This window comes from Mycteria americana, chromosome Z (assembly GCF_035582795.1).
Source record: "Mycteria americana isolate JAX WOST 10 ecotype Jacksonville Zoo and Gardens chromosome Z, USCA_MyAme_1.0, whole genome shotgun sequence".
Classification (NCBI taxonomy): domain Eukaryota; kingdom Metazoa; phylum Chordata; class Aves; order Ciconiiformes; family Ciconiidae; genus Mycteria; species Mycteria americana.
This window is the reverse complement of record NC_134396.1, coordinates 75622180-75649543: the sequence shown is the minus strand read 5'-3', so window position 1 is coordinate 75649543 and position 27364 is coordinate 75622180. Positions and strand designations below refer to the sequence as shown.

General features: G+C 37.0%; 1 protein-coding gene across 14 annotated transcripts in view; it reads left to right on the top strand.

Annotated features, from left to right (window-relative positions):
• MEF2C (myocyte enhancer factor 2C) overlaps positions 1-20004 on the top strand; it is a 141549-nt gene extending 121545 nt beyond the window's left edge. For 10 of the 14 annotated variants that reach the window (XM_075526945.1, XM_075526951.1, XM_075526948.1 and 7 more), the window contains 4 exons: positions 5541-5713; positions 7966-8095; positions 8894-9029; positions 16015-20004. In XM_075526945.1, coding sequence (XP_075383060.1) covers positions 5541-5713; positions 7966-8095; positions 8894-9029; positions 16015-16336 — 761 coding nt within the window. In that variant the 3' untranslated portion in view covers positions 16337-20004. The remainder of the gene's footprint in view (positions 1-5540; positions 5714-7965; positions 8096-8893; positions 9030-16014) is intronic. The other 4 variants (XM_075526955.1, XM_075526953.1, XM_075526956.1 and 1 more) reach the window with 1 other exon arrangement.
• Positions 20005-27364: the final 7360 nt, after the last annotated feature.

Below are 27364 nucleotides of genomic sequence, written 5' to 3'. Positions count from 1 at the left end.
TCCCAGCGCAGGTGGCCCTCCATGTACACCTAAATTGCCTACAGTATTAGCAGTATTTTAGTGATTCCCAAATACTGTCTTTTTTCCCAGCACAGGACAACTGTAGTGCCATTATAGCCCTTTACATAGCTTTAGACTCATAGAGCAAGGACTTCCCATTAACAGTTATACAACCTGCATGGCAAGAATGAGTGAGTTAGAGACCTGGATATCAACTACACTGTTCTAGGATTCTCTGTGGTTTTATTTACATTATTTCTAAATGGTTGGTTTCTAAAACTATAACAAAGAGTTGTTGAAATAGTTTTCTCCTCATTCTCTTCCCATTCTTCCAAATATCTATGCATTCACAGCACTTTCATCCTATTTCATTCCAAAAAGCAGCTGATATTTCACAAGATGTTTGAGAATTCTTTCACACAAAGTCAGTAGATTTTGTATACCACATCTGTCTGAGTTGGCTCCCAGTAATTCAGTAAAGAAAGTCCATTAGTGTAATGTTGTGGGAATGGGCAGCTACTTTAACGTAAAGATTTTCTTTTTTCTGAGTGAGCATATCTGCAGATTGGTTTTCTTCTACCGCTTGCAGTTAGTAGAGGTCACGTACTGTGAAATGACTAGCATACAACATGTGAGTAAGAACCTTCAATTACCTCTTTTAAAAATTATGTTTAGGTGAACACCAGTACAGCTTCCTGGCATTAGTGCTTTATTGTTGGTATCTATTTTGTTCAGGTGGTAAACCATAGCCTGTTCCAACAGTGTGTATGCATTAAAAAAAAAAAAATTGACACATAAGATGTAAGAGAGAAAAAGAACCCTTTCATTGCCTTTTAAATTACTATTAGGGACGATTACCATTCCTCCAGAAAATGGGAAAATGAACTGAGTGAGCAGTGCAAAACTGGGTGTAAATTTAGCAAAATTTCTATTTCTGCACTAATTCTTTTATATATACATATATTTTGAAGTGAAGTAAATTGTAGCCTAGTTGGCTCTCATGTTATATAAATTCATTCTAAATTTAACATTCTTTTTGAGAGACTTGGTGGTCAGTCATAATGTCATATATATGGGATGTGCATTTAACATAACCCAGTAAGAAGCAGGAATCCTCCATGAAATGGAATGTCCATATTCTTCTTGGAAGAATTATGATAATTTCCACAAGTAAGAGCATGCACTTGTTGGAAACTTGACATGACTATTAATATTTATTGAAACTCCTTCAAGAATTTGAAAGCTCTTTTCCTATTAAAATTAATGGGAGGTAGGCATCCCAGGTTCCTAAAGATCTTGTAAATTCTCAACCCATAGGGTCAGTCAAAAGCACTAGAAGAAATGAAAGAGAGATCAAAGAAAGGACATGTAAATTGTGCGTCTTGTTCTTCAGTCTTCTAGGACTACCACAGAGGTTTTTTCCTTCAGTATATTTTTGTATCTTTGAAATCACAAATTAAAAAGAAACAAGTAGGGACATGACAGGTTCAAAACTTCAAGAAATCAAAATACAAAAGTTCTCCAATTTTTCAAGACTTAAAGACTTTGAATCATGAAAATGCTGTTCAAGAATGTTGAGAGACATGGAAATAAATTATTCTCTCCTCATTCATGTTGCCTTAACACGTGAAAAGTTTCCTGGCTTAAATGCTCAGTACAGAATTATTGCCCTAACTCTGAGAATATCAAGAATTGCAGCCACTTTGCAACCACTATAACACCAATGACCAAAACTACATGTAAGGTACAGGTGTTACTAATGGGGGATGAAAGAAGAGAAGTAAACTTTGCTCTCTGTCCTGTCCTGAACAAACTTATGCCCTACTCATACCCTTAGATCCTTAAAACATGGAAGTGACCATTTAAGATAGTAGTACGTGAATTTGTAACATAGTTCAAATCATAGTCTTCCATGAGTAAATTTTTTTTTTTAAATAATTCTTCTTGACTGACTAACTACTGGTGCACAAAAATAACTTTTCTGGATGTTTTTGAAGAGTGATATTGCAGGGATTAATCATGCAGTCTGTACTTGGACAGAATTCCTTCTAAAGTCAATGGCACTTGTGCCTGAATGCAGAATGCAGGAACATGCCCAGGAAGAGGATTCTATGCTCAGAAAGCATTTGTCTTTATATTCTGCCATTAGTCCAAATACAAAGTCTGGCACTGCATTTCATGACACGTGCTGCTCCACTAGTTCTGTCTAGAAACAAGCTCTTTTCTGTGTAAAATATTTTTACTCTTTCAAGTCAGTATAACAAACAACACAAGGAAAAATAATTTTCTCTGAAAACTTCTTGAATTGAAAATGCTGTAAATTTACAAATTCTGACATATGCCCTTTAAAACTTGTGCATCTACTGTTTTTATTTTCATTATACATTACAAGTTATATTCGTAATGTTTAAAAATGTTCTATTCCAGCAAAAATATGGCTTTTAACCAAATAAAAATGTAAAGCCAACTTGCTCTAAAATCCATCTGTTTTTCATTTTCTTATAATCTATAATCAGGAAATCCATTCATACATGACATATAATTTTTACGCTTTCAAGTGGATAGTGGAATGCAATGTTCTGCATACAGTCACATCTAAATTGATAATTGTCCAGGCAGAGTATAATTTTGAAGTATAGGATGAAGGAAGGCTTAATTTGTATATTAGAAGTCTTATACATTTTTTTGCCTCTGAATGTAAATGAGGCCATTCTCTTCGGTGGATTTATCTGAAGGTGGGACAGCTGCCTCAGAGCAGGCCACAGCTTTCTGAGTAAAGAGGATACAGTTTAAAGAGCTGGTTTAAATGCAGACTCTTCTTAACTGTAAACCGCATGCATGCATTCATCATTGATTTCAAATGATGGGTTTCTGTATCATTGGTTTAAGGTCCACAGTCTTACATTCCTGAATCCACATTATACCAAAAGAATAACAATTTGGTGGCTGGAAAGAGGAATGGTTATTATATGGCTCCAAAATGCTAGCTGGCATAATATGCCATGAACAGCAGAAATCTACTGGTAAAGAGAAGATTGCACTATTTCTTAAAAATAATTTGATGTTCTAAAAATAAAAATGTAAGAAATGTTATCACTGTTCAAAATATTTTACATCAGTAGGTAAATAATATAAAGGCCAGGTGAAAGTTTCTGAAGAGTAAAGTTTCATACAGATGCATTCTTTCTCTTAATTTTTAATAGTAAATTATATTAAGTAAATCTTATGTGGAAAATGGGAGTTCTTTCTTGTAAGGGTTTCTATTCTCCGAAAATCACAACTATAGAAACAAACTTGTAGATTACAGTGCATGCTGTTTTGTTAAATATCTTAGGTTGTATATTGTAGAGCCAAAAAAAAATACACTGCTTCTTCAAACAGCTTCATTTTCACTCTCTGAACAAATGCTTGTCATACAACAGATTTCACAAGGCAGTTTTACTTCCTGTTGGTAAAATAGCTCCTGTATGAAACCAGCACCAGAAAAACTCTACTTTTGCTTCAGTTTCTTCTGTTGATCACTTCTCCATGTCATTAGTTTTTCAGTATTCAGTTTGTAAAAAATCAACTTTTAAAAGGCGCTGTAGTTTCTAGAAGAAAATATTGTTGTATATTCAAAATGCCTCTTCTAATTTCGCCGCCTTTAGTGACACATAGCATTAATTAGAGCACAATACATAGCAAGTCCATGTTGAGAGCAATTGTTCATTTAAAAAAAAGCCTACTGACACAAAATGGAAATTTTTTGATGGTGTTCTGCTATTTTAGCTTGAGAAGTGTAAAATAGACTTTTTTTCATTAACTCATTTTATCTCACTAACTGTAAGATACTATTAAGGAAATAAACAACAAGATTAACTATGAAAAATATTTTAATACAAAATCTCTGAAGTGATCTGAGTGCTTCTAAGTTTTCATCTTAATTCCTTTTTGCAAAGGCTTGGGAGATCGTGATAATAAAAAGCAAGAGAATAAACAAGCCAGGCCAGACCTATGACGACAGGTACCTCACAAATATGGAAGTCAAGCACTTTGTGATGATGCTTTTCCTGTATCCTAAGCCTAGTGTTCACAGTTCAGGGTCTTCCAGACTTTCAAGTGGTGTTTTTTTATTTAATAGCCTTTGACAGATTTTTTTTTCCCATGGATTTGCTGATCTGATAAATACAATTAGCTGATGTGCTTGCGGATTAAAAACATGGTATAATGTTAGTCATGCTTGGACACACTTCATCATCCTAACTAGAAGATAGATTCACTCTCATGTACTATCATTTTTATGCCCACCTCATAGACTTTATCAAATTTAGTTCCATAAGCCACTTATGTCCTTTAGGGCTGAAAACCCCATTTCACATGTGAAAAAAAGTGGGTTACTGAGTTCTTCACTGACTTTGGGACTACAAAGGAAATTTGAAGGTCCAGGACTTCTAACTCATAGGGCTCTGCCACGCTCAATAGCTCATCTTGCCACGCTACTTCTAGGTTGTGTGTCGCAGCTTGTGAGCTGTGAAAAGGTGAGCACAGAACAGAAAGTCTCCCCTAGCATTTGTTTTCTTGGCATTTATCCGTGAAAGTTTTCTCTTTCTGTACTAGTTTTCCTGCTGTTCCCTCTCTATGACTGGGCAGCTTATATATCTCTCTTCAGCCTGTGCAGACAGAATTTCAAGGCTACGCTAAAAAGTCATCTCTTTCCCCAGACTTTGTGTGGGTAAGAGGTGAAATTAGGCAGATGAAATAGGAAAGTCTCATTTTTAGTGGAACGGTAGGTCAGTAACCTTCTGGATATACAGTTGTCAGTACTATGTGGTGAGAGAAGGAAACCCTTTTCTGAAAAAGGCAAATGAAGCATTTGCCTGTCAGAATTGTTCCTGGGGCCTGCAGAAAGCAGCAGAGAGATTAAGATGAAAGATACGGTGGTATTTTCCAAATAAGGTTATGCTCTTGCTCCCATTGACTTTAGTGTTGACAGAATCGGGTCCAAAAAGTGTGGTGAAAGAGAGCCAAAACCAATTAAGAATCTTCCTAGTCCTCCCCCTGCCTTTTCTGGAAATTATAGCCTTGCTATACTCATCCTTTGTTTAAAAACAAAACAAAATCATGACCTGGAAAGGGCTGAGTCAGACAAGGCAGAATCCTCTGTAGTTGTCGAGAAAACACAGCATAGCTTTGACATTTTTTTAAGCCATAAGATTGTCTGACTTTCCTGATTCACTTGTAAGGCAAATAGATCTTGGCTGCTTTGAGTACACAGTATATTGTGCTATATACCATAGTGCTGTAAACAGAGTCGTATAATCAAGTTAATTTCAGCACATCACTGAGATGCCGGCTGCCACGAGAGAAAGTATTTTAAGACCAGTTGTTCCAAATATGGCATGTGTTGTATTTTCCTATAAAGATACATTACATGACACAAGTATTTACCTTGGGTTTTTTTATTTGATATTTTCAGTGTTCAGGCTTAAGAAATACGTTAGAGTTTATAATCATTCTCTCTCTTTTTTCTTTTCTTTTTTTCTTTTTTCTTACCTAAACAGGAAATGGATATGGCAACCCCCGCAACTCACCAGGTCTGCTGGTCTCACCTGGCAACTTGAATAAGAATATGCAAGCAAAATCTCCACCTCCAATGAATTTGGGAATGAACAACCGTAAACCAGATCTCCGTGTGCTTATTCCACCTGGCAGCAAGAATACAATGCCATCAGTGGTAATGCATTTTCAAAGCTTTTTTTATCTCCTTCAGATAAGAGATATTTAGTAATTTCAAGGCCTGCTCAAGCAACTAAAATCAGCAGAATAGCATTCCACATTCTTGCTTGTTTGGTGTTTCTGTCTAACCTTAAGGTTTGACATCCAGCTGAGGATGCAGGCAGAGCCTGTTCGATCACTTTTATGAAGTCATATTTACTTCCTCCCTTTTTTCTATCGAGTTGCAAAATAGGAACTGTGTCCTGCACAGTCTAAACTTCTGCACTCTCTTTCCTGGTAGCTGGAAGAGCCTTTCCTGGATTTCTTATAAAGGCTGAATTTAACCCTGAGTATTCCTACTGTATTTTTCTTAAATTCCTACTATGTTTTTCTTAAATATTTAGCCACACAGACTCTCAGCAGATGGCAGATTAACTACAAATTAATTAATTTGAACTCTATCACTCTGAGCTCCAAAAACCAAATTTTGTAATCGTAAGAGGTAGTAAATAGATAGAGCAGAATAAAAAGGAGCATGAAACTGCTGTATCTCCTGCCAGGATTAACGAAATTTAGGCAGACTATTGTGCTAGAAGGTTGAATCGTAAAGGTATCATGTACGTATCTTGTAGTTCCCTTCTGAAAGTCGGTTAGTGGTTGCAAGTAAATCTTTCATGAGTGATTTAACATTAAAAGTGAGCTTAATTTTAAAAGGATCTTGATGAAATTTAAGTGACACTATAAACACATTTTTCCGTTATGTAACAGACACTATTAACAACTTCCAAGTTGGCTACTTCAGCTTGACACATAATAAATTAACTTTGAACGTCAAACTAAAACCCCCCATAAATGTGATGCTGCCTTCTGAGAGGATAAGTAGCAAATAGTCTCCTACAGAGCAATGCTCAAAGTCGACCAAGGCAGTGACAAGCTGTCTGCATCAAATGATTTATTCCAAGGTCCTTAAAACTGATACTTTCCAAGGGATTCTCTGAGTGGTCAGGTCTCCTGAAACCAGGTATAGCAACACAGTCTGCAGCCACTGGGGCTGTGGAAGAAATAATGAATTCTTAGAGAAAGTCTTGTTCTGAAAACTGGATAGATTGTCCTCCCAGTTGAAACAAACATCCCATTAGAAGGACAAAGAAGAGATCTATGAAGTGTTGTTTTTCCAAACTGTGCTCAGAAAGTGTTTAATTTGCTGACCCTATCAGATGAAGCTATTCCCTAGGCTAGAAATCTGCATCCTGGTAAATATTTATATTCACTAATTTTTAATGCTCCTTTCCTATGCACTCAGTCTGAGGATGTTGATCTGCTTCTGGTAAGTGGTAGTGACATTCATCTTATTAACGAGGAAAAGAAAATCAGTTCTTTTGTATGATTGATACTTGTGTAGGTGAAGTGCTGGTTGAAATAAAATGGAAAACTTTACCATAACTATTTTGTGAACAAAAAGGTCATCTCAGTTTTTTAAATTTAGCAATATGGAAGGCCAGGTGCAGTTGTTGCACATATTCAAATTATGCATGCTAGAATAAAGCTTTCGTGTTGCTGGTGCTTTGAGAGCATGTACATTTGTGCCGTTGAAGATGGTGCAGCCCTATGACATTTTTTTGGTGGCTCTCTGGTCATTCTATCCTGCCACTCACAGCATTAGAGTTCTCTAGTGGAATTTTTACCGTGCCACATCTAGTGCCCCAAAGTTAAAGATAGGTGTGTAAGTGCTGTGCTACCTAACACTCTTGAAGTTTGTTTTATTGCACAAAAGCGAAGTAGTCTGAGCACCATCTGCTGGTAAGAGTTCAGTGTTCAGCAATCTTGGGGTGCCCCCGAGACTGAAGGATAAAATCCCCCAAAGCATAAAATCCAGTAGGGCTAGGTTTGAGGTTTTTTCTTTCCTTTTCTTTCTTCTTTTTTTTTTTTTTTCATTTGAGTGAAAAGGAAAACAATGGGAATAGAGTTTACATATTTCATTAGTTTTTCACACAATCTGTTCTTCTCCCCACAATAAAAGCAATCTTACTTGTTAGTAGTTCAGTTACCTAGGAGATACTGATGTAATGGGTTACTATGGTGACAACTGGTCTCTTGAAGGCTGGTAAATGATAGGGTTGGCAGAGTTCATAAAAGCCACATGTTAAATGATTAATTTCTAGAAATTTCTATCAGCCTGTATTTCTCATGCACAAAACATACCCAGAAAGCTGAGACACTCAACTGACTTAAAACTAGTCAATAATATGTTTATTTTACTTACTTTAAAAGAATCAGAGGATAAATAACTCCCAGTCTGCTCAGTCATTGGCTACTCCAGTGGTTTCCGTAGCAACTCCTACTCTACCAGGGCAAGGGATGGGAGGATACCCATCAGCCATCTCAACAACATATGGTACTGGTAAGTATGGGTGCAAGATGTAAAGGGTGGGGGAGGGAGAAAGATGCTGACAAATGTCTATCTCAGTACTAACGAATTAGCTAATGTTCATTGGGAGAAACTGAAAAGTTCATAGCCGAAACTGCTTTGATAGCTTGCTTTCATTGGCTTTAATAAAAAATGTAACTTAAAAGACATTTCTTAATCCTCTTAATACCACAGGTAATTTCATGTAGTTGAGTGCACCTTCCTAAAGTCATAAGGGTAGTGGGAGCAAGCATCTTCACTGGCTTCAGAACAGAGTTCAATAACTTTGTGGGCTATCACATAGTCACCTGGAGAGACTAGAAATGAAGCCTCCAGAGATCCTTTCCAGTTCCCATTGCACACTGCTGCTGTATAGAGCACTCTGGCGTACAGATCCCATGCCCTTAGAGAAGACGTGTGTTGTTCAGACGCAGGCTGCCTGCTGGGTTCTGCAAGGAAGACTGTGATGGAAATATTATGTTTTTCAAGTCTTTGACTCTCTCAGAATGCATCTGTAGTTATGGTGGATATACAGGCTAAGAACGCTTTGGATCTTCCAGATCCAGAAAAGCCCTGCTAAATTACAGAATAATTATTAGTGCATTATTTGCTCCCAAGTTAATGAGTTGAGGGAAGAGGAAGGTCTACTTTTTCTGCTGCAACTTAATGTGATTGGTGTAATTAAAATTAAAAGGCTTATAAAGTGACGTGAAAATTACGATGCTAGTTATTGTTTAATTGCTTCCTCTTTAATTCTCTTTTAATTATTGTCTTTTCTGTTTTCAAATCTAGAATATTCTCTGAGTAGTGCAGATATATCATCTCTCTCTGGGTTTAATACAGCCAGTGCTCTTCATCTTGGTTCTGTGACTGGCTGGCAACAGCAACACCTACATAACATGCCACCATCTGCCCTCAGTCAATTGGGGTAAGCAGTGTTTTCTGTATTTTATCGTTCTACAGTGACTTCAGTCTCCCCAGTAATCCCAAATCTGACATATATCAAGACAACATATCAGCACAGATTTACTATGTGTAAGAGCTCCATTTCCCAAAACTGGAACTGTGTATTTCATGAAAAGTTTGCTAGGTAGCTACAATGAAATATTCTGTGTCCATCACATTTTCTCAGTAGTGTTGTAAAAACTACTGTTCTTGTTTTACTCTTTATTTCTTTAAATAGCATTTTATTTCACTACTAAAGACCAAACGAAACACTTATATTGTGCTGTTGCAGTATTTTGCCATTTATGCTTTTTATTTCCAGTTACTATAGCACAAACATTTACAGTAAATTTGAAAATTTTCTAAACGTTTTTAATAAAGTAAGAGTGGCATGATGATTTGACCCGAGATTAAGCCTTAACCTTATATAATAATCACATACTCCCTTCTGCTCAGCTCTGACATTCAAGTTTCATTTCTTTGGGAATGTTTTCTACAAGCAAATAACGTAATTAGGCCTGGGAACCATAAGCCCCCAAAACTCACTGTGATTTGCCTGTGTTGAGGAGGTATTTGTGCCCTCTAGTGGCTAACTTCAAGACATTTATTCAAGATTGGTGAAGCACGCTGCTAAATCATTTCAGGATTTTTAAAATTGTGAAAATTCACACAGGGAAGTCACCTAATGCATTCTTGAAAAAGCAACCTATTGACTCATTGAAGTGAACTTTAAGAGTATGATTTTAAAAAATGCTGGTAGCTGCAGTTTCTGTTGAGTAAGACCGTAGGCATTCACCAGCATGCCACACACAGCCTAAGGTATGCTAGACATGTTTGAATTTTAAAAGTTTTCATTATAAAATAGAAGCTAAAAACAGCTGCTGTGTATTTATGAGGAGAAATTTAATTCACATGCATTTGAAAAGTAAACTCCTTTTTTTTTTCCTAGAAAGAGGTGTTGCACATATGCACTAATTTTTTTGCAAGATGGTTGCCATAATGTGAAAATATTTAATACTATAAATGTGGCTTAAACTTCAAAATTCTCTTTCTAATTTACCTGACCACTTTTTGTAACTTACTGTAATTTCTTTACCATGTACAGACAGTTTGGATTTTTAAAGGACAGCTACACAAGTGTTTTAGAGGAAACAAAATTTTTTTTAAACTAATTTCTATATAAATAAGCATATATAGATACTAACTACATGAAAACATACAACTGAAATAGTTGCTGTGCTAGAACAATAGTCTTAATACCTTTCTTTTACACTTCTTCTATTTTCTTTTAGAGTTTGCACTGTTTCTGGGGCAACATTCAGCCTAACTGTATAACTACAGACATAAAGTCTCAAATAAATTGAAAACTCACATGTTAGATATCAATGTATAACCTTACAATAAGCTGATTGTTTTCAGTGGTGTACCAAAGAATGTAATAAGGCTATTTGGTTAACCAAAAAAGTATAAATTAAATCCTAAACTAACTACATGCCTTTTCAGATATGTCACACATCGTCATCTGTTTCTAATTCATATCACAGAATGTCAAAGTGTAATGGCTGTGGCTGGTGGAATACATTCTGAGTTGCTACTTTTATTATTATTCTTTCAGTGATTTGTAAATGAATTCAGCTGTGAAAGCTGCTTCACTGACAGTTCTGGAGAAGTCTTCTATCTCTGCAGAAAATCATAAGCTTTTCTTTATTTTATTTTAGTTGCTAAGTTCTACACACAAAAGCACCTGTGCTAACTTCTGGATTATTTGAAAAACTTGAAATTACACAGAACATATTCAGTCCATGTCACCCCGAGCTCGAATTTGCAGGAAGATTAAAACAATCACACAGAATTATAAACATCCACAGGTATTTGAGTAAATACATCTAGAAAGGGTTTGACAACCCAAATCCCTGTGCTGACTGAGGTCATATACTGGAAAGATTTGGCAACTATGAGACGTTTGTTACAGTAGGCTGTAAAGACCTGTGAGAAAACAGAGTTACTGGAAGAGACATCCTAGTTCTCCAGCAGGTTTTGTTTTTCACCGAAGCCTAAAGGTGAAAACCAGCTCTGCCTCCTCAAGGTGTGGCAGAAGAATATGGTTAGTAATAGAATAGGATATAGTTAGACATGTTAGCTTGCTCCAGATAAGTCCCCAACAATTGCAGCAGCACTGTCAGAACCGTCTTTAAGATAATTGGAGAAGATCTCTACAACTTAACTCTTAACTCTTCATGTTGACTCTGCAATTAGCAACCATACTAGTGCCACTGGGCTTGAGGGCAAATACCTGCGGGCATGGGAGTAGTTCACTTTCCATGTCTGCGCAGCTTTTGGCCTTTTGCTGAGCTTGGTGAATAGGATAACAATGTAGAGCCTGTTTTGATATGATTGGGACATTAAAACAAGTTAGGCTTTTCAACTTTTTAGGTTAAAAAGCAAAATAGTACTTTTGTGGTCTTTTAACTAGGTCTACATCTGGAAAAAATACACACAAATTCTATTGAAAACCAATCCCTCCCAAAACTTTGGGATTTTGTCTGAATATTGCTGCAATGTCTCTTACAGAGAGGGTTACTGCTAATTTAACATGGACCAAAGAGTCTATCAGAAGTTAATTGCTGCTAACCAGAAGGGAAGTCCATTCCAAACTTTGAAATAAATGATCTAAATTTTTTAGGCACAAGTCCATTATATGGAAAATGTTCTGTTTCATCCGTATTTCCCAGTCTAAGAGAGAATCTTTTCTTCCTTAAGTATCATCCACAGGTGAAATTTTGGCTTTCCTAAAATGTAAATGCAAACATAGAAACAGTATTTCATCTGAAGAATCTTCAGTATAGATAATAGTTTATGTAAAACAAGTTTCTCCAAAATTCTACCCACTGAACAAAAAATTGCCCAAATTCATGCATACTGTTGACTTGTTTTGTGACTCTTACATAGCAAGCTTATTACTTAGCAATGATTAATTTTGATTAGGTGATAACCATAGCTAGATATGGGCACATATTCTCCATTGAACTATTTTTACTGAAAAATTTAGATGCAGTGACATTGTGTTTTGTGAATTTGTATCAGTTCAGCCAACTTCCTTGTTTTGAAAAAAAGCCTTATGTATTTCGGATTGAGCTTTTTTTCTTATGCCACCATTGTAAATAAGATATTCCAGTGATTCAGTTTCATATTATTCTTCGTTTAGAAATTTCTTTTTAAAATGTAGACCTTAATGTGTGAGAGCTAATCAAAATATCTTGGCTCAGAAATTCTTATTCTGCTTTTACGTTGATCAAAAAATATGAAAGAACAACTTTGCTTTTACCTAAAAGAAAAACAGAGGAGAGGGAGGAAGGTTGCATTGCTAGCAAGTCAAAAATATCCTCTATTCTCCTCGTTACAGACTAGCACATAGCTAAAGTTACGTAATTAAATTTTGCAGTGAATTTTCAGTGGTTCCTTATATATATTTATGGGGAAAAATTATATGAAGTGAGGAAGTAGTCTAATTTAGAGAAGCAAGTGTGAGGATAAAAGAAAAGGTATGTGAGGCTCTTTCTTCCTTCAACAGACCACTTCCTCCCTCTCTAAAAACCTATCTGGTGCATGTTCATGTCCTCACTCATCACCTGCTCAGACCTGCACTTCCACCTGTGCATGCTGAGCTTCCACACCAGTTGGAGATTGGAATAGATGGAGGCACACACAGAACTGATCTCACTGGCACCAGCAAGGACTAAACCCACTTGCAAGCTCGTTACATCCTGACTCGCTTCCCACCTCTTGCGCAGCAGAGTTGTGTAGTTGTTCAGTGTTGAACCCAGATAGCAACCAGCATTTCTCCCATGTGGCTGTGGTATTCTAAATAAACATCACATTTTCACTATACTGGTGTCAATAGGAACTGCTGGATAAAATTTAAACATTATTTTTCTTCATTGTTCCCATAAAATGAAATGTTTTCATATAATATATGGAAAAAGGTGATTACATCAACATGAGTGGACTGCATGGCACTTACGGAGTGCTTAGAATTACACGCAATCCTTTGAAGTCATTTGCTTTATTTTCTCTGTGGATTTTCCATATTCAAAACCTGTTTGTTTTCCAGTGAACTTAGTGTAGGTTTAAAATGATGAAAATAGGGCATGCCTGGACCAAAATTATGTAATTCTATGAAGCAACAGTGTAAAATATACATTGATACATATAGATACAAACAGCTCTTTCTACACTCACACACATGCATACCCGAAAAGAAACAATTCTGTAGCAGAGAGAATTCTTATTTTTTATAATACAGCTTGTATTCTAAATAGAGGTCAATCCTCTCTTTAGAATATGGGTCTAAAGACTGCACCTAAGTATTTACTATTTCACCATTCACATCTATGTGTAACAGTAGGTTTCCCTTGTAATTGACCATTTTAGCTTAGGTGAGATTCTTGTTTCAGAAAATTTTAATGAAATAATGTAAATTATAGTCACTAAAAAACAGATATTAAAATTCAGAAATAGTTTTAGCAGAAAAAGACTGTGTTTAAAAAGAAAAAAAAAAAAAAGATGACTCAGAATAATTGCTTTAATTTACTTGTAGTTTTAAACCTCAAAAATTTACTCCTGACCTGCCAAAATGACTTCTTAACCTTTTTTCAGTTTACAAAAAAGTGTCCAAAATGCAGATCAACCTATAGCATTGCCACAAATTTGTATGCCAGGGATTTACATAACCCTGCTGATGAATCACAAAGAATCTAAAGAAAAGTCTATGGCGATGCATTCTCATACTTCTGAAACACTATTAAAAAAGCAACATTGCAGTATAGCAATACTAGTTCTATTTCGTTGAAAATGCAGCTTATCACTCTGGATTTGTTCTTTGGGGGCTGTCACACAATAGAATGCAAGTATGTTCCATGTGAACAAATTTGACTGAGTATGGTTGTTTTTAAGCTGTCCCCAGCTTTGCAAAGTGACATGTCATCTGCTCATATCAAACACTTCTAAATCAAATCCCCAGGCTCCACCATCCTTTATTACAGGACTTTCAGGTTTAGCTATAAGCTTGGTGTCTAAAATCATATGTAATCTTATCATACATGCTAAACTGGCAGCCTGTTTTCCCAGGTGAAGTCCTAGCATCTCCTAAGCAACTGAAAAATAAAGTCACTGGAAATGAAAAGCAAAAAAAATCCCCAGGAATGTATTTTTGATTCTTGTTGGATTCTTTTCCACAAGTTTTCAGGAAAAAAGTGGAATATTTCACTAAATTGGAATGACAAAGTCTGATATTACAGTTTCTTATATGCTTTAATTTAATAGTTACAAAAGCAAAGAAAATGTCCTCTTTGCCAAAAAAAAATGCCTACGTTTGCTGCTGTGAGGGCTATTACTCACGAACTTTGTGACTTATGAAAGGGATTGCTGCAAATTTGGCACATTCATCTGTATAGGAATGGAGGGTAGATAAAAGCAATTGGAGGTGGAACATCCTGTTTTCTCTGTTTTCTAGCAAGATCCATCCATTATTAAAGACTACAATAATTCCTGATAAAAGCAGCTGATATCATTCAATACTGAAGCCATATAGCTCCGTTTTAAATCTGTCAGAAGAAAAGAAAACATTTTGGCTTTCATCAAAGTTTCAGTAGATGTTGCTTAAGTGAAGCTCAGCTGCCAGTTGATGAGCTGTCAGGAAAACTGGAATATTTCAATAAGTGAAGAGACCACATCTAAACTTAATTGTTTCTTCTACAAGCTTAAAAATTACTTCCAAATCCCAATATTTCTTCTGCTTGCAGTAGAAATGCCTGCACATCCCTTTGGGTTTAAAATCTTATCAGGCCAAGTGGTCTGTTGCCCTTTCTGCCTTCAGTCTTCCCCAGTATAAATGTTCACAAGTAGAAATCTTGAAATTGTGTCTCTAAGGTTAGACACTAACTTCAGCCTAGCAAAAGGTCCCTGAAGGGGAACATAATGGGAACTGCATGTTAGGAACTCTATTTTAATAACGAAGAGAAAAGTCAGGTTTTACCAGGAGGTGGTGCTTTTGTACAAAACATCCTGCAGATGCAAGTGATCTCATTTCTCCCATGAGATAAAGAGCATTCTCAGTATTCACTCCCCTCCCGGCCTGTTTCAGCTTCCCTCTGCTGCTACCTGCCCACAAAAATGCACAGAAGGAAAATGAACTTAGAATAGTTATATACCTTGCCTTTGAAAAAATTTTAGCATAACAGTTTCTCTTTATGCTAGGAGCATCCTCTGAGCTGGGCTCTCCTACAGGCAAACAGTACAATCCTCTGACATCTTCCACTACTCTTCAGCTTCTCTTTGGTAGTTTATTCAAAAGCATTCTGGATTGAGTTATGAAGTCATAGAATTAAACCATAAAATCATATCTAAATCCTTGCCTGCCTGTGGTATTTTATTAATGTCAGTCCTAGGACCAGTAACTTCAACTCTATTCTGAAAGGTATAAAATGTACCTGCCCCAGATTTTTGTTTCTGTTTTGCATCTGAAGTCGCATGTCAAAATGAACGGCGATAAAAGTAGTTGGGTGCATTCAGACTAATTGGATTAATCCCATCAGAAAGTCCGTGCCTCCCCTGTCTCAGCCGGTGCATACACACACACAAGCATTAGTTATAAAGAAACCTGCAGGTGGTTCCAACAGTGCAAAGGCTCGCCTTCCCAAATTTGTTGTGACACTTGAGTCAAAAAAAGGAGAGACTGAAAGCAAGACCTTCTTTCAAACTGAGGGCATGTCCTGCTCAAGGCGACCACATTTGTTGTGATGCCTTCATCTCTTTGAATTTGTGAATTCTGCCCAGAAAACAGTCCTCGTGCTCTCTGCATGCGCTGGTCCTGCGCGAGCCTTTACACTGGTGTTTTGTGTGAGTGTTTGTGCATATCTGGGGGCTCCATGCCTCCTCCGTCTGTAACTGGGTTTCCTTTCCTCCTACAGAGCTTGCACTAGCACTCATTTATCTCAGAGTACAAATCTCTCCCTGCCTTCTACTCAAAGCCTCAACATCAAGTCAGAACCTGTTTCTCCTCCTAGAGACCGTACCACCACACCCTCGAGATACCCACAGCACACGCGCCATGAGGCGGGGAGATCTCCTGTTGACAGTTTGAGCAGCTGTAGCAGTTCCTACGATGGAAGTGACCGAGAAGATCACCGGAATGAATTCCACTCCCCCATTGGACTCACCAGACCTTCGCCGGACGAAAGGGAAAGCCCCTCTGTCAAGCGCATGCGGCTCTCTGAAGGATGGGCGACATGATAACATTATTACCTATTAGTTTTTTTTCTTGCAGTGTGTGTGTGCTATACCTTAATGGGGGAGGGGGGGTCGATATGCATTATATGTGCCGTGTGTGGAAAAAAAAAAAGTCAGGTACTCTGTTTTGTAAAAGTACTTTTAAATTGCCTCAGTGATACAGTATAAGGATAAACAGAAATGCTGAGATAAGCTTAGCACTTGAGTTGTACAACAGAACACTTGTACAAAATAGATTTTAAGGCTAACTTCTTTTCACTGTTGTGCTCCCTTGCAAAATGTATGTTACAATAGATAGTGTCATGTTGCAGGTTCAACGTTATTTACATGTAAATAGACAAAAGGAAAACATTTGCCAGAAATGGCAGATCTTTACTGAGAGAGAAAGCAGCTGTTATGCAACATATAGAAAATGTACAGATGTTTTGACAGACCCAGCAGTTGGGTGGCCATGAATTGATGCTAGAAAGAGACTGGGTCACCTAACAGCAAAAACATTCACAAACGTGCAGGCGTATCATCAGAGTATGGGACTCAGTTAAAAAGGATCAAAACATTCAAAGAGGACCATACTTGTAAAAATGTTGAGTTCGAGGGCTAACATATTTAATTTTAAAAATTCTGGGTCTGCATCACTTATTAAATAAAAAAAAATATAAAAATATGTACATTACATTTTGCTTATTTTCATATTAAAAAGTAAGACAGAGTTTGCAAAGCATTTGTGGCTTTTGTAGTTTCCTTAAGCCAAAATGTGTTCTTTTTTCCTTGATAGCTTCGCTAATCTTTTAAACAGTCCTGAAGAAACAAACAAAAGGGACTTTTTGTATAGAAAGCACTACCCTAAGCCATGAAGAACTCCATGCTTTGCTAACCAAGATAACTGTTTTCTCTTTGCAGAAGTTTTGTTTTTGAAATGTGTATTTCTAATTATATAAAATATTAAGAATCTTTTAAAAAAATCTGTGAAATTAACATGCTTGTGTATAGCTTTCTAATATATATAATAATTATGGTAATAGCAAAAGTTTTTGTTATCTTAATAGTGGGGAATTATATTTGTGCAGTTGCACATTTAACTATTTTCTTTCAGTTTTCTTTTACTGGGTATACATTTTACAGATCGAAGTCAGCTGTTGAAAGACTGATCTGTAAAAAGTTACAATTTACCCATGGTGTAACAACTTAAATCATTTTAATACAGCATTTTACAATCAGTTGGGTGAACTGCGATCCATTGTATATACTGATTAGTTCTTTCATGCTGTTTTGTGCATTGTAACAAGTTAAGGGCCCTTCTATTACTTAACGTCCTGCGTATCTTGTAGTTTTTCATGGGTTAAATGACAAAGCGGCATAACTTGGCCCTTTCTCATTAATGAAGCTGGTATGCTGCCTGTCAGAATTGGATGTACAGCTCTAACGGCTGTCAGTTACGTGAGTGCAGGTGAATATTTGCAGAAGCAGTAGGGAGAGTTAAAGGGAGGGACCGGCACGAACCTGCCTGTTATAAAGATTACTCCCCTCTCTCACAGGTTTAAAACTCTTAGAGACATCATCAATTGAAGAACCATTCAAAAGTGGATTGATCTTACACAGCCGATATTGGCCATCAGGTCCCTGGTTCTCATGGACCTCTGCGGTCATGTCATCTCACAGTGGGCATGTTGTTGAACAATGCTCCCTGCGTATTTGCACCCTAGCAAGATTTGCTTCAGCATATGGCATCCACATTTTCTCCTGCCTCATATTGTTCCTTTGACTAAAATAGCTTGACCGGAGGGAATGTATCATTTCTTTAAGTCCCTCTTTGTCCCTCGTTTATTAGAAGAAAATGGTATATTAAAATGTTTCAGTTTAACCTTTCTGTTGAAGGGAAAAAGTGTTTAAGCAAAATGTTAGTGCCATACTAAAACTGTACTATTTCTCCTTATTCCAAGAGTCCTTCCAACTCTCACCTACGTACATTGACACTATGATGAAGGGTATAGCTGCGACAGCTAAATCTCAACACAGAGTATTTTGTTAAGGGAAATCCACACTCTATTTCCCACCTATACGTGCAGTTGCTGTGCACTGCTCAATGATAGAGTGTACCTCTCTGTAGTAGAGGATGATGAACAGACAACAGTGTGCATTAGGACATACGCTTTTCACTTATCATGACTTTATAGAAGCCTGCCTTACAGGCACTCTCAGCCGTGCAGGGGCTAGTGCATAATCTGGAAACTCTTTAAGCAGAATACTGTGCTACTAATGCGTCCATCTTATCTTGTGTAGCAATCTGCAGGGTAAAAAAAAAGATACGCATGTTCAAAAAAAATACACAAAAAAACTACAAAAAAACACAAAAAAAACCACAAAAAAACCACAAAAAAAAGGTAAAATGGGGCCCATAATTAATTTTAAAACACAAAAAAACTGTTTTTGAAACCACTTTCTTCACCTTCAGATGAATCTATACTCGTATTCTCTTCTGAGAATTTTAAACTTTGGTGTGTCAAAAATATGCAAATATATCACAAATGTACCTTGTCATTTCAAGAAAAAATACAACTTTATCAGTATTGTAGTAGAAACTTGTCAGTGGGGAAGGGGATTTGGTCTATTGATATATGAAGAATAGCCATATTAATAGTTTACCTTGCGATTTGCCTCAGCAACGCATGAAAAAGGAAAGATATCGTATTTAACGAAGATGCAGTGTAATATATTACTGCAAGTAACTAAGCAGAAAGTAGCGTGAAAAGTATTGCCTGGGCAATTTATATTAACTCTGACAGTGATTTTTGTATAAACACAAGTAGAACAGAATCACGTGAAAATAAATGCCAGTCGTCCCTCTTGTTCCTGCTGCAGAGGGCAACTAACTTATACTGGCAAAATTGTGGGGGATAATGCATATTTGCAAACTGATCTAATGATAAGAAGCACAACTTTGATTGTGAAGTCACTTTCTGTAAACTATAACTGTCTACCTTTCTTGTTCCTTTATCTGTACCTTACCATTTATTGTATTTGCAAAGCTAATTTGGGTTTATTGTGTGATTCCTTTGTATTTAAGGAGTTTGGGGCAGAGCCCTGAAAGAGTATTAACATTTACTTTACCTTAACCCATGCTATATAATGTTTTAGGCAACATTCTTAATTGTAAGTTCAAACACCTGAAGTGGCATTCTAGACATCTGCAAGTATTGTTATAGCTAAGCTAACCTCTATTAAAAGGTGTTGTCAGTTAGTGTTTAATTGCTGGTGACAATTATATGATATACCCTATCTGCACAACCTGTATATTGTATGCATTGAGCCATTCGCAGTAAAGCTTTTGTCATTTCAGTGTTTTTCAAAAGTTGTGTTTTATAACAAAATGGCTTATATTTTTCCCAGAAGAGGAATTTAGCAGTTTTTAATGAATAATATAAAAATATCTGTTGTCCTCAGATCTTTTTCAGGTAAAGCTAGCATAAGAATAAAAGAACACATAGACTGTTTTCAAGGATGTCAACCCTTTTGTATTGTATGTGTTATCCTATATACCCTCTTTTATCTATAGTCCTAACAGAGCTGTTTTGTTTTCCTTCTTCCTTCGCCTTGAAGGTAAATGCTTTGTAATTTTTTAAAAGCCACTTGAAACCTCAATAAAGGCTGTTGCCTAAACATGGCATACTTCATCTGTTCCTGTTTGTGCCATCTGCTGTGATGTCGTCAGTTATATGGCATTAATTTCCTGCCACTACAGGTCTCTTGAAGGACTGATGGAACATTGGTGTCTGTTAGAATGCTTCAGACTGTAGATGTAATAAAAGGCTTTTGTTAATATATTTTAACCAAAGATGTGGAGCAATCCAAGCTTTGAGCCACAGACCTTCTGCATCAAAAGTATCTGTTTGATTATTTTCATAATCAGGTGTTGCATTTCTACCTTCCCTGCTCATACCTCAGACTGATCCGTACCTCAGTTTGGTTCAAAAAAAGGTCAGTTAAGTAACTCATTTAAAAAACAAAAAAAAAATGCAGTACCAGAGTCTTTTGTGGAGTAACTAATATCAGACCTGGGTTACCGCAGGCATTACACTTGGATTGCTTCAGATGGTTTGTTGTATCCTTTTTTTCTTTTTTTCTTCTCTTTCATGGGGATTTGCTTCCATAAAACAATGGTGATAACAAAATAGCTTGTAAATGGGAGCATACAAGCATTTGCAACAAATATTAAAGTAGAGGCTCACAGCGGCATAAGCTGGACTTTGTCGCCACTAGATGACAAGATGTTATAACTAAGTTAAACCACATCTGTGTATCTCAAGGGACTTAATTCAGCTGTCTGTAGTGAACAAAAATGGGAAAATTTCAAAAGATTCTCCTGCTGGAAATAAGGTATAATTTGTATTTTGCAGACAAATCAGTAAAGTTACTGGCTTTCTTAGTGATACGGTGTCTGTGGTGCATTTTTTTAATTAATTTAAATAATGTTCCTTTTTCACTGTTTTGCACTGTAACACATGAAAGAATCAGCACTTTAACAACCAGCAGTTGCCTCGAGGTCCCTCTGCCTGCCCCTTTGCTTCCTTAGAAAGTTAAGCACCTTTTTATGGCACCCTGAGCATATCGGTGCCTCACCAATGTTAATGCCCCACCACGCATCGTCCCACCAAGTTAGAGAAACTCCCTTACTGCTCTGGAAGTTAGTGTCGTTTTGAGTGAGGCCGTCTGAATCTGGCCCTCATGTCTGAGCTAGCAGAGGGGCTAGGTGAGATAATGCCTGGCTTTTCGATACTTAGTCCCTGACAGGGAATCCAGATTCCTGTATATACATGCCCTGCAATTTCTCGCCGTGCAGAGAACCATGCAAAAACCCTACAAAAAGAGCATGTTCTGTGTCAAAATCGTATATTGTTGGGTCTATGCTTTATATATAGTCTTTAACGTGGTAACTTCATAGGGAATGCATCAGAATTAATCTATTTCCTTTTATGGACTTTTTTGTTGTTTAATTTTTTTCCCTGCTAACATTTATAGTTTTGGAGTGTAAGAATACAAGGATCAAGATGTTTTTTCATGCCAGAGGCAGACAACCTATTAATAACTTAAGGTGCTTGGTGAATGTGGCAATTTCAAAAATAACATTACAAGGCCTAGTTTCTAAATATGTTTATGAAAGAAAACAGCTGCGCTGTTATTTACCTGTTGCTTTTAATGACAATTTTTTAAAGAGAAGTGTTTCTAGTATTGCCGTGTTGAACACAGTATAATAATTAGATGCTAAAACTCAGATTAAATGTCATCGGTTTTATTACATAATACATTTTTCTCAAGTAAATCACTTTTTGTCATCATTGGCAAGGTTAAGCAAAATATTTATGGAAATGCAGTCAAAGTGTAATACTCTCTGAAATCTTAGAGAATTCATATTTGGGAGTACTTGCTCCTGCAATCAGTCATCTGTGTGATTAATATTGATAATGCTATACCTGCACTGGAAAAGGAATTCCTTAGCAAATAGTGTCTGTTATATACTCTGTTTTCTTATTTATTACTCCAGAAAAATAACCATACATGTACTGATTACTTTGCTTTAGATTCTATGAACTATATTTTTAAACAATTTTTTAAATTGTGTGTTGGAATGGAAGTGGGGAGGTCATCAGTTCTTTAAATAGGGTTTTTCACTTTAGGCTCGCATATGTCATTCTGAAGAGCAATTGTAAAGTGTGTGGTCTGAGATGAGTAAGCCACATACCTTCTCCATCCAAAGTGTTTTCTTTCCCTCCAAAGTTTTTCCTTTTTTTCTTTAGCAAAAATCAACATAGCATCTTTTTAGAACTGGAAAACTGCATATGTCTCACAAATGAGCGCTCAGACTGTCGGTTCTGTTTATACCTTTTTTTATTGTCAGTGTGACCCATTCATACCTAACCCTTCCTCAAATGTAATGCCTACATTTCCACAGGTGAAATACTGCGGGGTGAAAGGGTCCAGCAAAGAGGAATGAGTTTAAAACAGTCAGACCATTTAGTCTGTAAACAGCAGAAGGGCATTGTTCATGCCTCTAATGACAAACATAGCCTATTCCTCATTAATTCGGTGGAAATTTACCAATGCAGACCAATGCAGCAAGGCTTTACCTGCTCCATGAATGATCCCACCTACATATAAATGGAACTCCAGTTTTCTGGAGTCCCTGATTTTGGGAAGCTCAGACTGCTAAGCCATAGCAAAGTCAGGCTGTGTTTCTTTTGTATTCCTGTACTGCACTTGATGCTTTACATTGAGTATTCAGAGCACCTGCACTAGGTAAATCTATACTGCATTCTCTGCCGTTCATGTAAACACATCCAAGATGACTTTAACTGTTCTTAGTAGGCATCATGGCTAACAGTAGTATTTCTACTGATGACGGTATTTCTTCCTACTCTTCCAGCAAATTTTGGAGCATGCTTTGGTTCCATTCTGCGCCACCTTAATTGCTAGAGATAGTTCAAAGCTAACATAAGGATGCTTGTGCAAATGCTGAATTTGAAATGAGCACATTGCTTCTGAAAGCTACAAAGTGTGCTGTTCAATTGTCCTTTCTACCTGTTCTGTCTTTGTGCTTCTGTTTGTGCTTCCTTCATAGCCTGCCCAGAGTTTTCACTTTCAAGTATCTGTTTGTACTTGTCTGGACAATGACCCATAAGTTGTTTTAGGCTAGAAAACTTATTGCCTCATTCTAGGGGGCGGCGGTTAGTGTGAAGGTTTCACTTCTTTGAAGACAAGAAGTGATATAATAGGACATCTCACTGTGTGGGAAAAACTTAAAGGTAGTATATTTGCATGATAAGCATAATTGGTGTAAACCACAATTTTGTTATGACAGTACATTACATAGCTAATTATTTTCTGTATTTAGGAGAGTTGCTTGGGATAGGTCGTGCAGTCTCACAGCGAAAACACAGCATCCTGCGACAAGTATGTACAGAAGTGTGTTGTATCACCAAAACTCAAAAGGAGGAAACAAGGAAAAAGCATCCGGAATATGACTACAAAGAGTTAACAAGCCAAGGTACAGCACGCAGACCTCCAAGATGTCCAGTAGAAATGCAGTCAGTTGCATTTACCAGATTGCATTTTGAACCACTGAGAAAATCATCACAAAGGAATTTCATAGTAAAAAAAGAAACACATAAATTTCTGCCTTTCTGTGCCTCCATATCTGAATATATCTCAAAAGAATGGTGCTTGAAATGCAACCCTTTTGTTTCCCTCTGACACTTATTTATCAGGAAAACCATCACTTTCTCCAATTATAATTTACTGTATTACACATTAGTTAACTTGGAAAAGCCGAAAAGAGGTTCCTGGCCTAAGTATGCTTGGTTCACAGTCAATAGCCAAGGAACATTAGCCCGGTTTACAGCAGTGCTCTCAGACTACGGATATTGAACTTTCACTCGGCAAAGTTTAAGACATAAACTTGGAGGAGATTGCACTGTGGATGTTGCCTCACAGCAACACTCTACACCTTCAAAGACAAGCTTGTGAAAATATAATACATGTGGCACTTAGTCATCTGAGGTAAATTTATCTCTGCTTGGCGGAGGCCCAAGTCACTTTTTTGCAACTTTTTACACTGCGTTAGGATTTTTTTGGAAAGGAACTGAGAGCTAGACTAGAAAAATACCATTATGACACCCTTTGCAGATATGTTCTTACGGGCGGAGAGCCCTGATCTAATAAACATTACTCCACCTCAAAAAGAATATAGAATAAGAGGAGCTGGGGACAAATCTGCTTGAAAGGAGAAATTACATAAAATGTGAGTCATCAACTTGAAAAATTGATGAGTATATGCTTATGTGAATGGTATGGAAACAGCAGATCTGCAGGAAACAACTACATGCTTTCTCAAAAATAGTGGAAGCAAGGGATGTCCAAAGAAACCATCAGACAGCAGGTTCACAAAGACATATGATGACCACATTACATGTAACTAAGTTGTGGGACTTATGGCCATAAAACATCATGGAAGCCAAAAGCCCGGGTAAGTTCATAAGGGGTTAGAGAAGTTAACAGGACATAGCTCCATTTGTCCTATTAGGCGTGATGATACACTTACAGTTCCCAGCTGAAGGAGTAAAGGAAGATTTTCCACAGCTTATTTCTGGAAAATGAGAGGTATACTAGGGGAGAATTCGTATATGCCATGGTTTTTTTATGTTCTTCTCCCTGAAAATCCCCTACAGACCACTGTCAGGGAGAAGATGATGAGATAAATGGACTTTTGATCTGATCCCGTATGGCAGTTCTTGTGTCTAGATAATATAACCAGCCTTCTTTTCCCTGCAAACCCTTTTTTTTCAGACTATGCGTATTGATTTTACAGTGTTAGAAAGTAATACGGTACAAATTAAGTAGTCAGTATGCATAACAAGCCAAGAGCTAGAACTGTCAGACCTTTCCATTTAGTATGGCTTTGCTTTTTCAATATTGTGAGGCACACCCAGTTGACTCAAGTGTAAATATGCACCTGTTTATTTATTCCACGACAGCCAGGAAAAATGAATAACTGCATAAATTACAGATGCACGAGTACAGTTAAGGATGCATAATTGATAGAATTAATGCGCCTGTACAGGAATGAGACAATATCAGTGTGTAAGTATGGGGGTGGAAAATGAAAACAAGTGACACAAATACAGACCTGGGCCTGTAATTTCACATACCTGCTGTTCAACTAAGCACCAGAACTTTGCTCAAAAGACGGATTTGTAGTCGCCTGCAAAGTGCCAGCTAGCGCACCGGGACTACTCCCACCATGACAAAAATTGCTTGCGTATGTAAATATACCAGTATTAGGCACCAAACTTTAATTAATAAAACACATACACGCACAGGATAAATAGTGAAATCTTTGTTCACTGTTGGAGTACCCAGCTACACCGGAAACTCCATGGAACAGCATTACCGGGAAAAGTATTCCATGTGCTCAGGGCTTAAGATTGCTTTTGCAAGCAGCCCAGTGGACCACTGTACAAATGGATATGCTAGATTAGCCATCCATGAGCAGGCTTTGTTTTCTATATCTAGACTGACTAACTTAACGAAGGATAAGCTGTAGTTTAATCAAAATTACAGGGTTAAGTGCAGAAACTCCTGAGCAAAATTCCACAGTTAAGTTACACAGCTCAAACTCAAGGGCTTCCAGATGATGGTTTCTACTGCCTTTAATATCTTTGAGTGTAGACTGAGGTATTTTAGGAGTTTCCAAAAATGTTTTTGTAACTGTGACACTGTGGAGTAGTCAAGTTTATTAATAGTCTAACCATGAAACCATTTAGTGAGAGTAATTTAGCAACTCATGAGAAATGCTCATGACAGATGCAGCATAAATATAACAGCCATTTTAAAAAAATCTGTCTTATGTTACCTTAACATGTAGAGGCAGAGGCTGATCCCTTGTCAAACACAGCCTCCTGCAATGACTTCTTCTCTATTTATACCCTTTGAATATTAGCTGAACTATTCAGTGTATCAAGTCATTTGATTCTTGCAGAAAAACAAGCTTTGTCCCAAGATAGAAGATAGATAGAAGAAGACAGTTGGGCAAATGAAAAAGCATGCAAGAAGAGTAAACAGTCTGCAAACATTTCAGTGCCATCTTTTTGAAATCTGTTTGAAATCTCAGCTGTTCTAAATTTGAAAGGTTAAAAAATAGAAGTTATATTTAAATAGTTGTAAAGCTAATCCTGATCTACCTTTTCATATGGCTGTGTCAGTGTTGCTCACAAAAGTAAACAGCAATTGTTTGGGAGTTTGCAGAAACAGAACCAAGCTGCAGATCAAGCAATGGAAGTTACCAGTGCAATGACTTCTAATCCCCAATTAAAGGTAAAGGACCTTGAAAAGAGTAAGAACAGCAAGGCTTTAGTCCAGGTTTTCAGAAGAACAAAGATGGCTGATCAGCACACACAGGAGTGTGATACAGGCAAGAATTTCTGAGACATTAAGCTACTGTTTTCTTAACTTTTGAATTTAGCAGAGGAAGTGCACACTCTGCCTCCTGAAAACACAGGAGAGGTTTTTCCAACCCAGTGTTTGTGGCTGATTCATGCTATTTCTGCAGGATGAAATGTGGGTATACATGAAGTATATTATGGTTTTGTACAATTTGGGGGTCTTTTCTTCTTCCAACATGCAACAGATGCCTATCAATCACCCCCTGAATTTTTCATTGAAATTTCTTTCCACTGCTGACCTTTCTGAGCCTCTCACCTGTTAAATACTAGCTACATATTGCAATTAAATTCCTGACTCAATGTATTAAATATCTAGCATTTCCTCTCTTCTGTTCTTATTATTCTAAGATGCTTTCAGGATACTATGAAAACACACACAAAGCCCCATCATTGCACCAATATGGCTCAGGGCAAGCAAAATTCTTTCTGCTTCAGAAAACTCTCAGACGAACAGCAGCTTTGAAACACAGTGCCAACTAAACTATTGTTTTAGGGAAGGGCAGTCACAGGAAAGCCACAGTAAAACAGGTGCTCCAACAACTCACATAGTCAGTGAAGGCAACGCCATAACAAACATTCAGCTCTCCCTCTCTCCCCTTGCTGATGGATGACAGGAAAAGGAGGAAAACCTCTTTTCTCCCCTCAGCCCCCTTCTGCTGTGCTGCCTTAGATGTGCTCTGGCTAGAAGGAAGACTCTGAAGCACATTTCTTTTACGCTGGACCTCAGGGGTTGCTTATCTCCTTCTGACACATTTTAAGATGGGGAACAGAAAAGAGAGATGATTTAATGTAATAGCATATCTGTATGGGTTTATTTTTCAGAAGATTTCCTTATGCAATGTCATATCCCAAATTTCTCCTGACTTGTCATGATTTCTTATTTTTTTTAATATGCCATATATACAAGGTGCCATTTTGTTCCTTTTTAATTTTTCTGGTGATATTTTTATATAACTTAGCAGAATTCAGGGTAGAATGCTATCATATTAGAAAGAGAGTTAATCATATGTTTCTAGAGAGAAATGTAATGAGAGAAAAA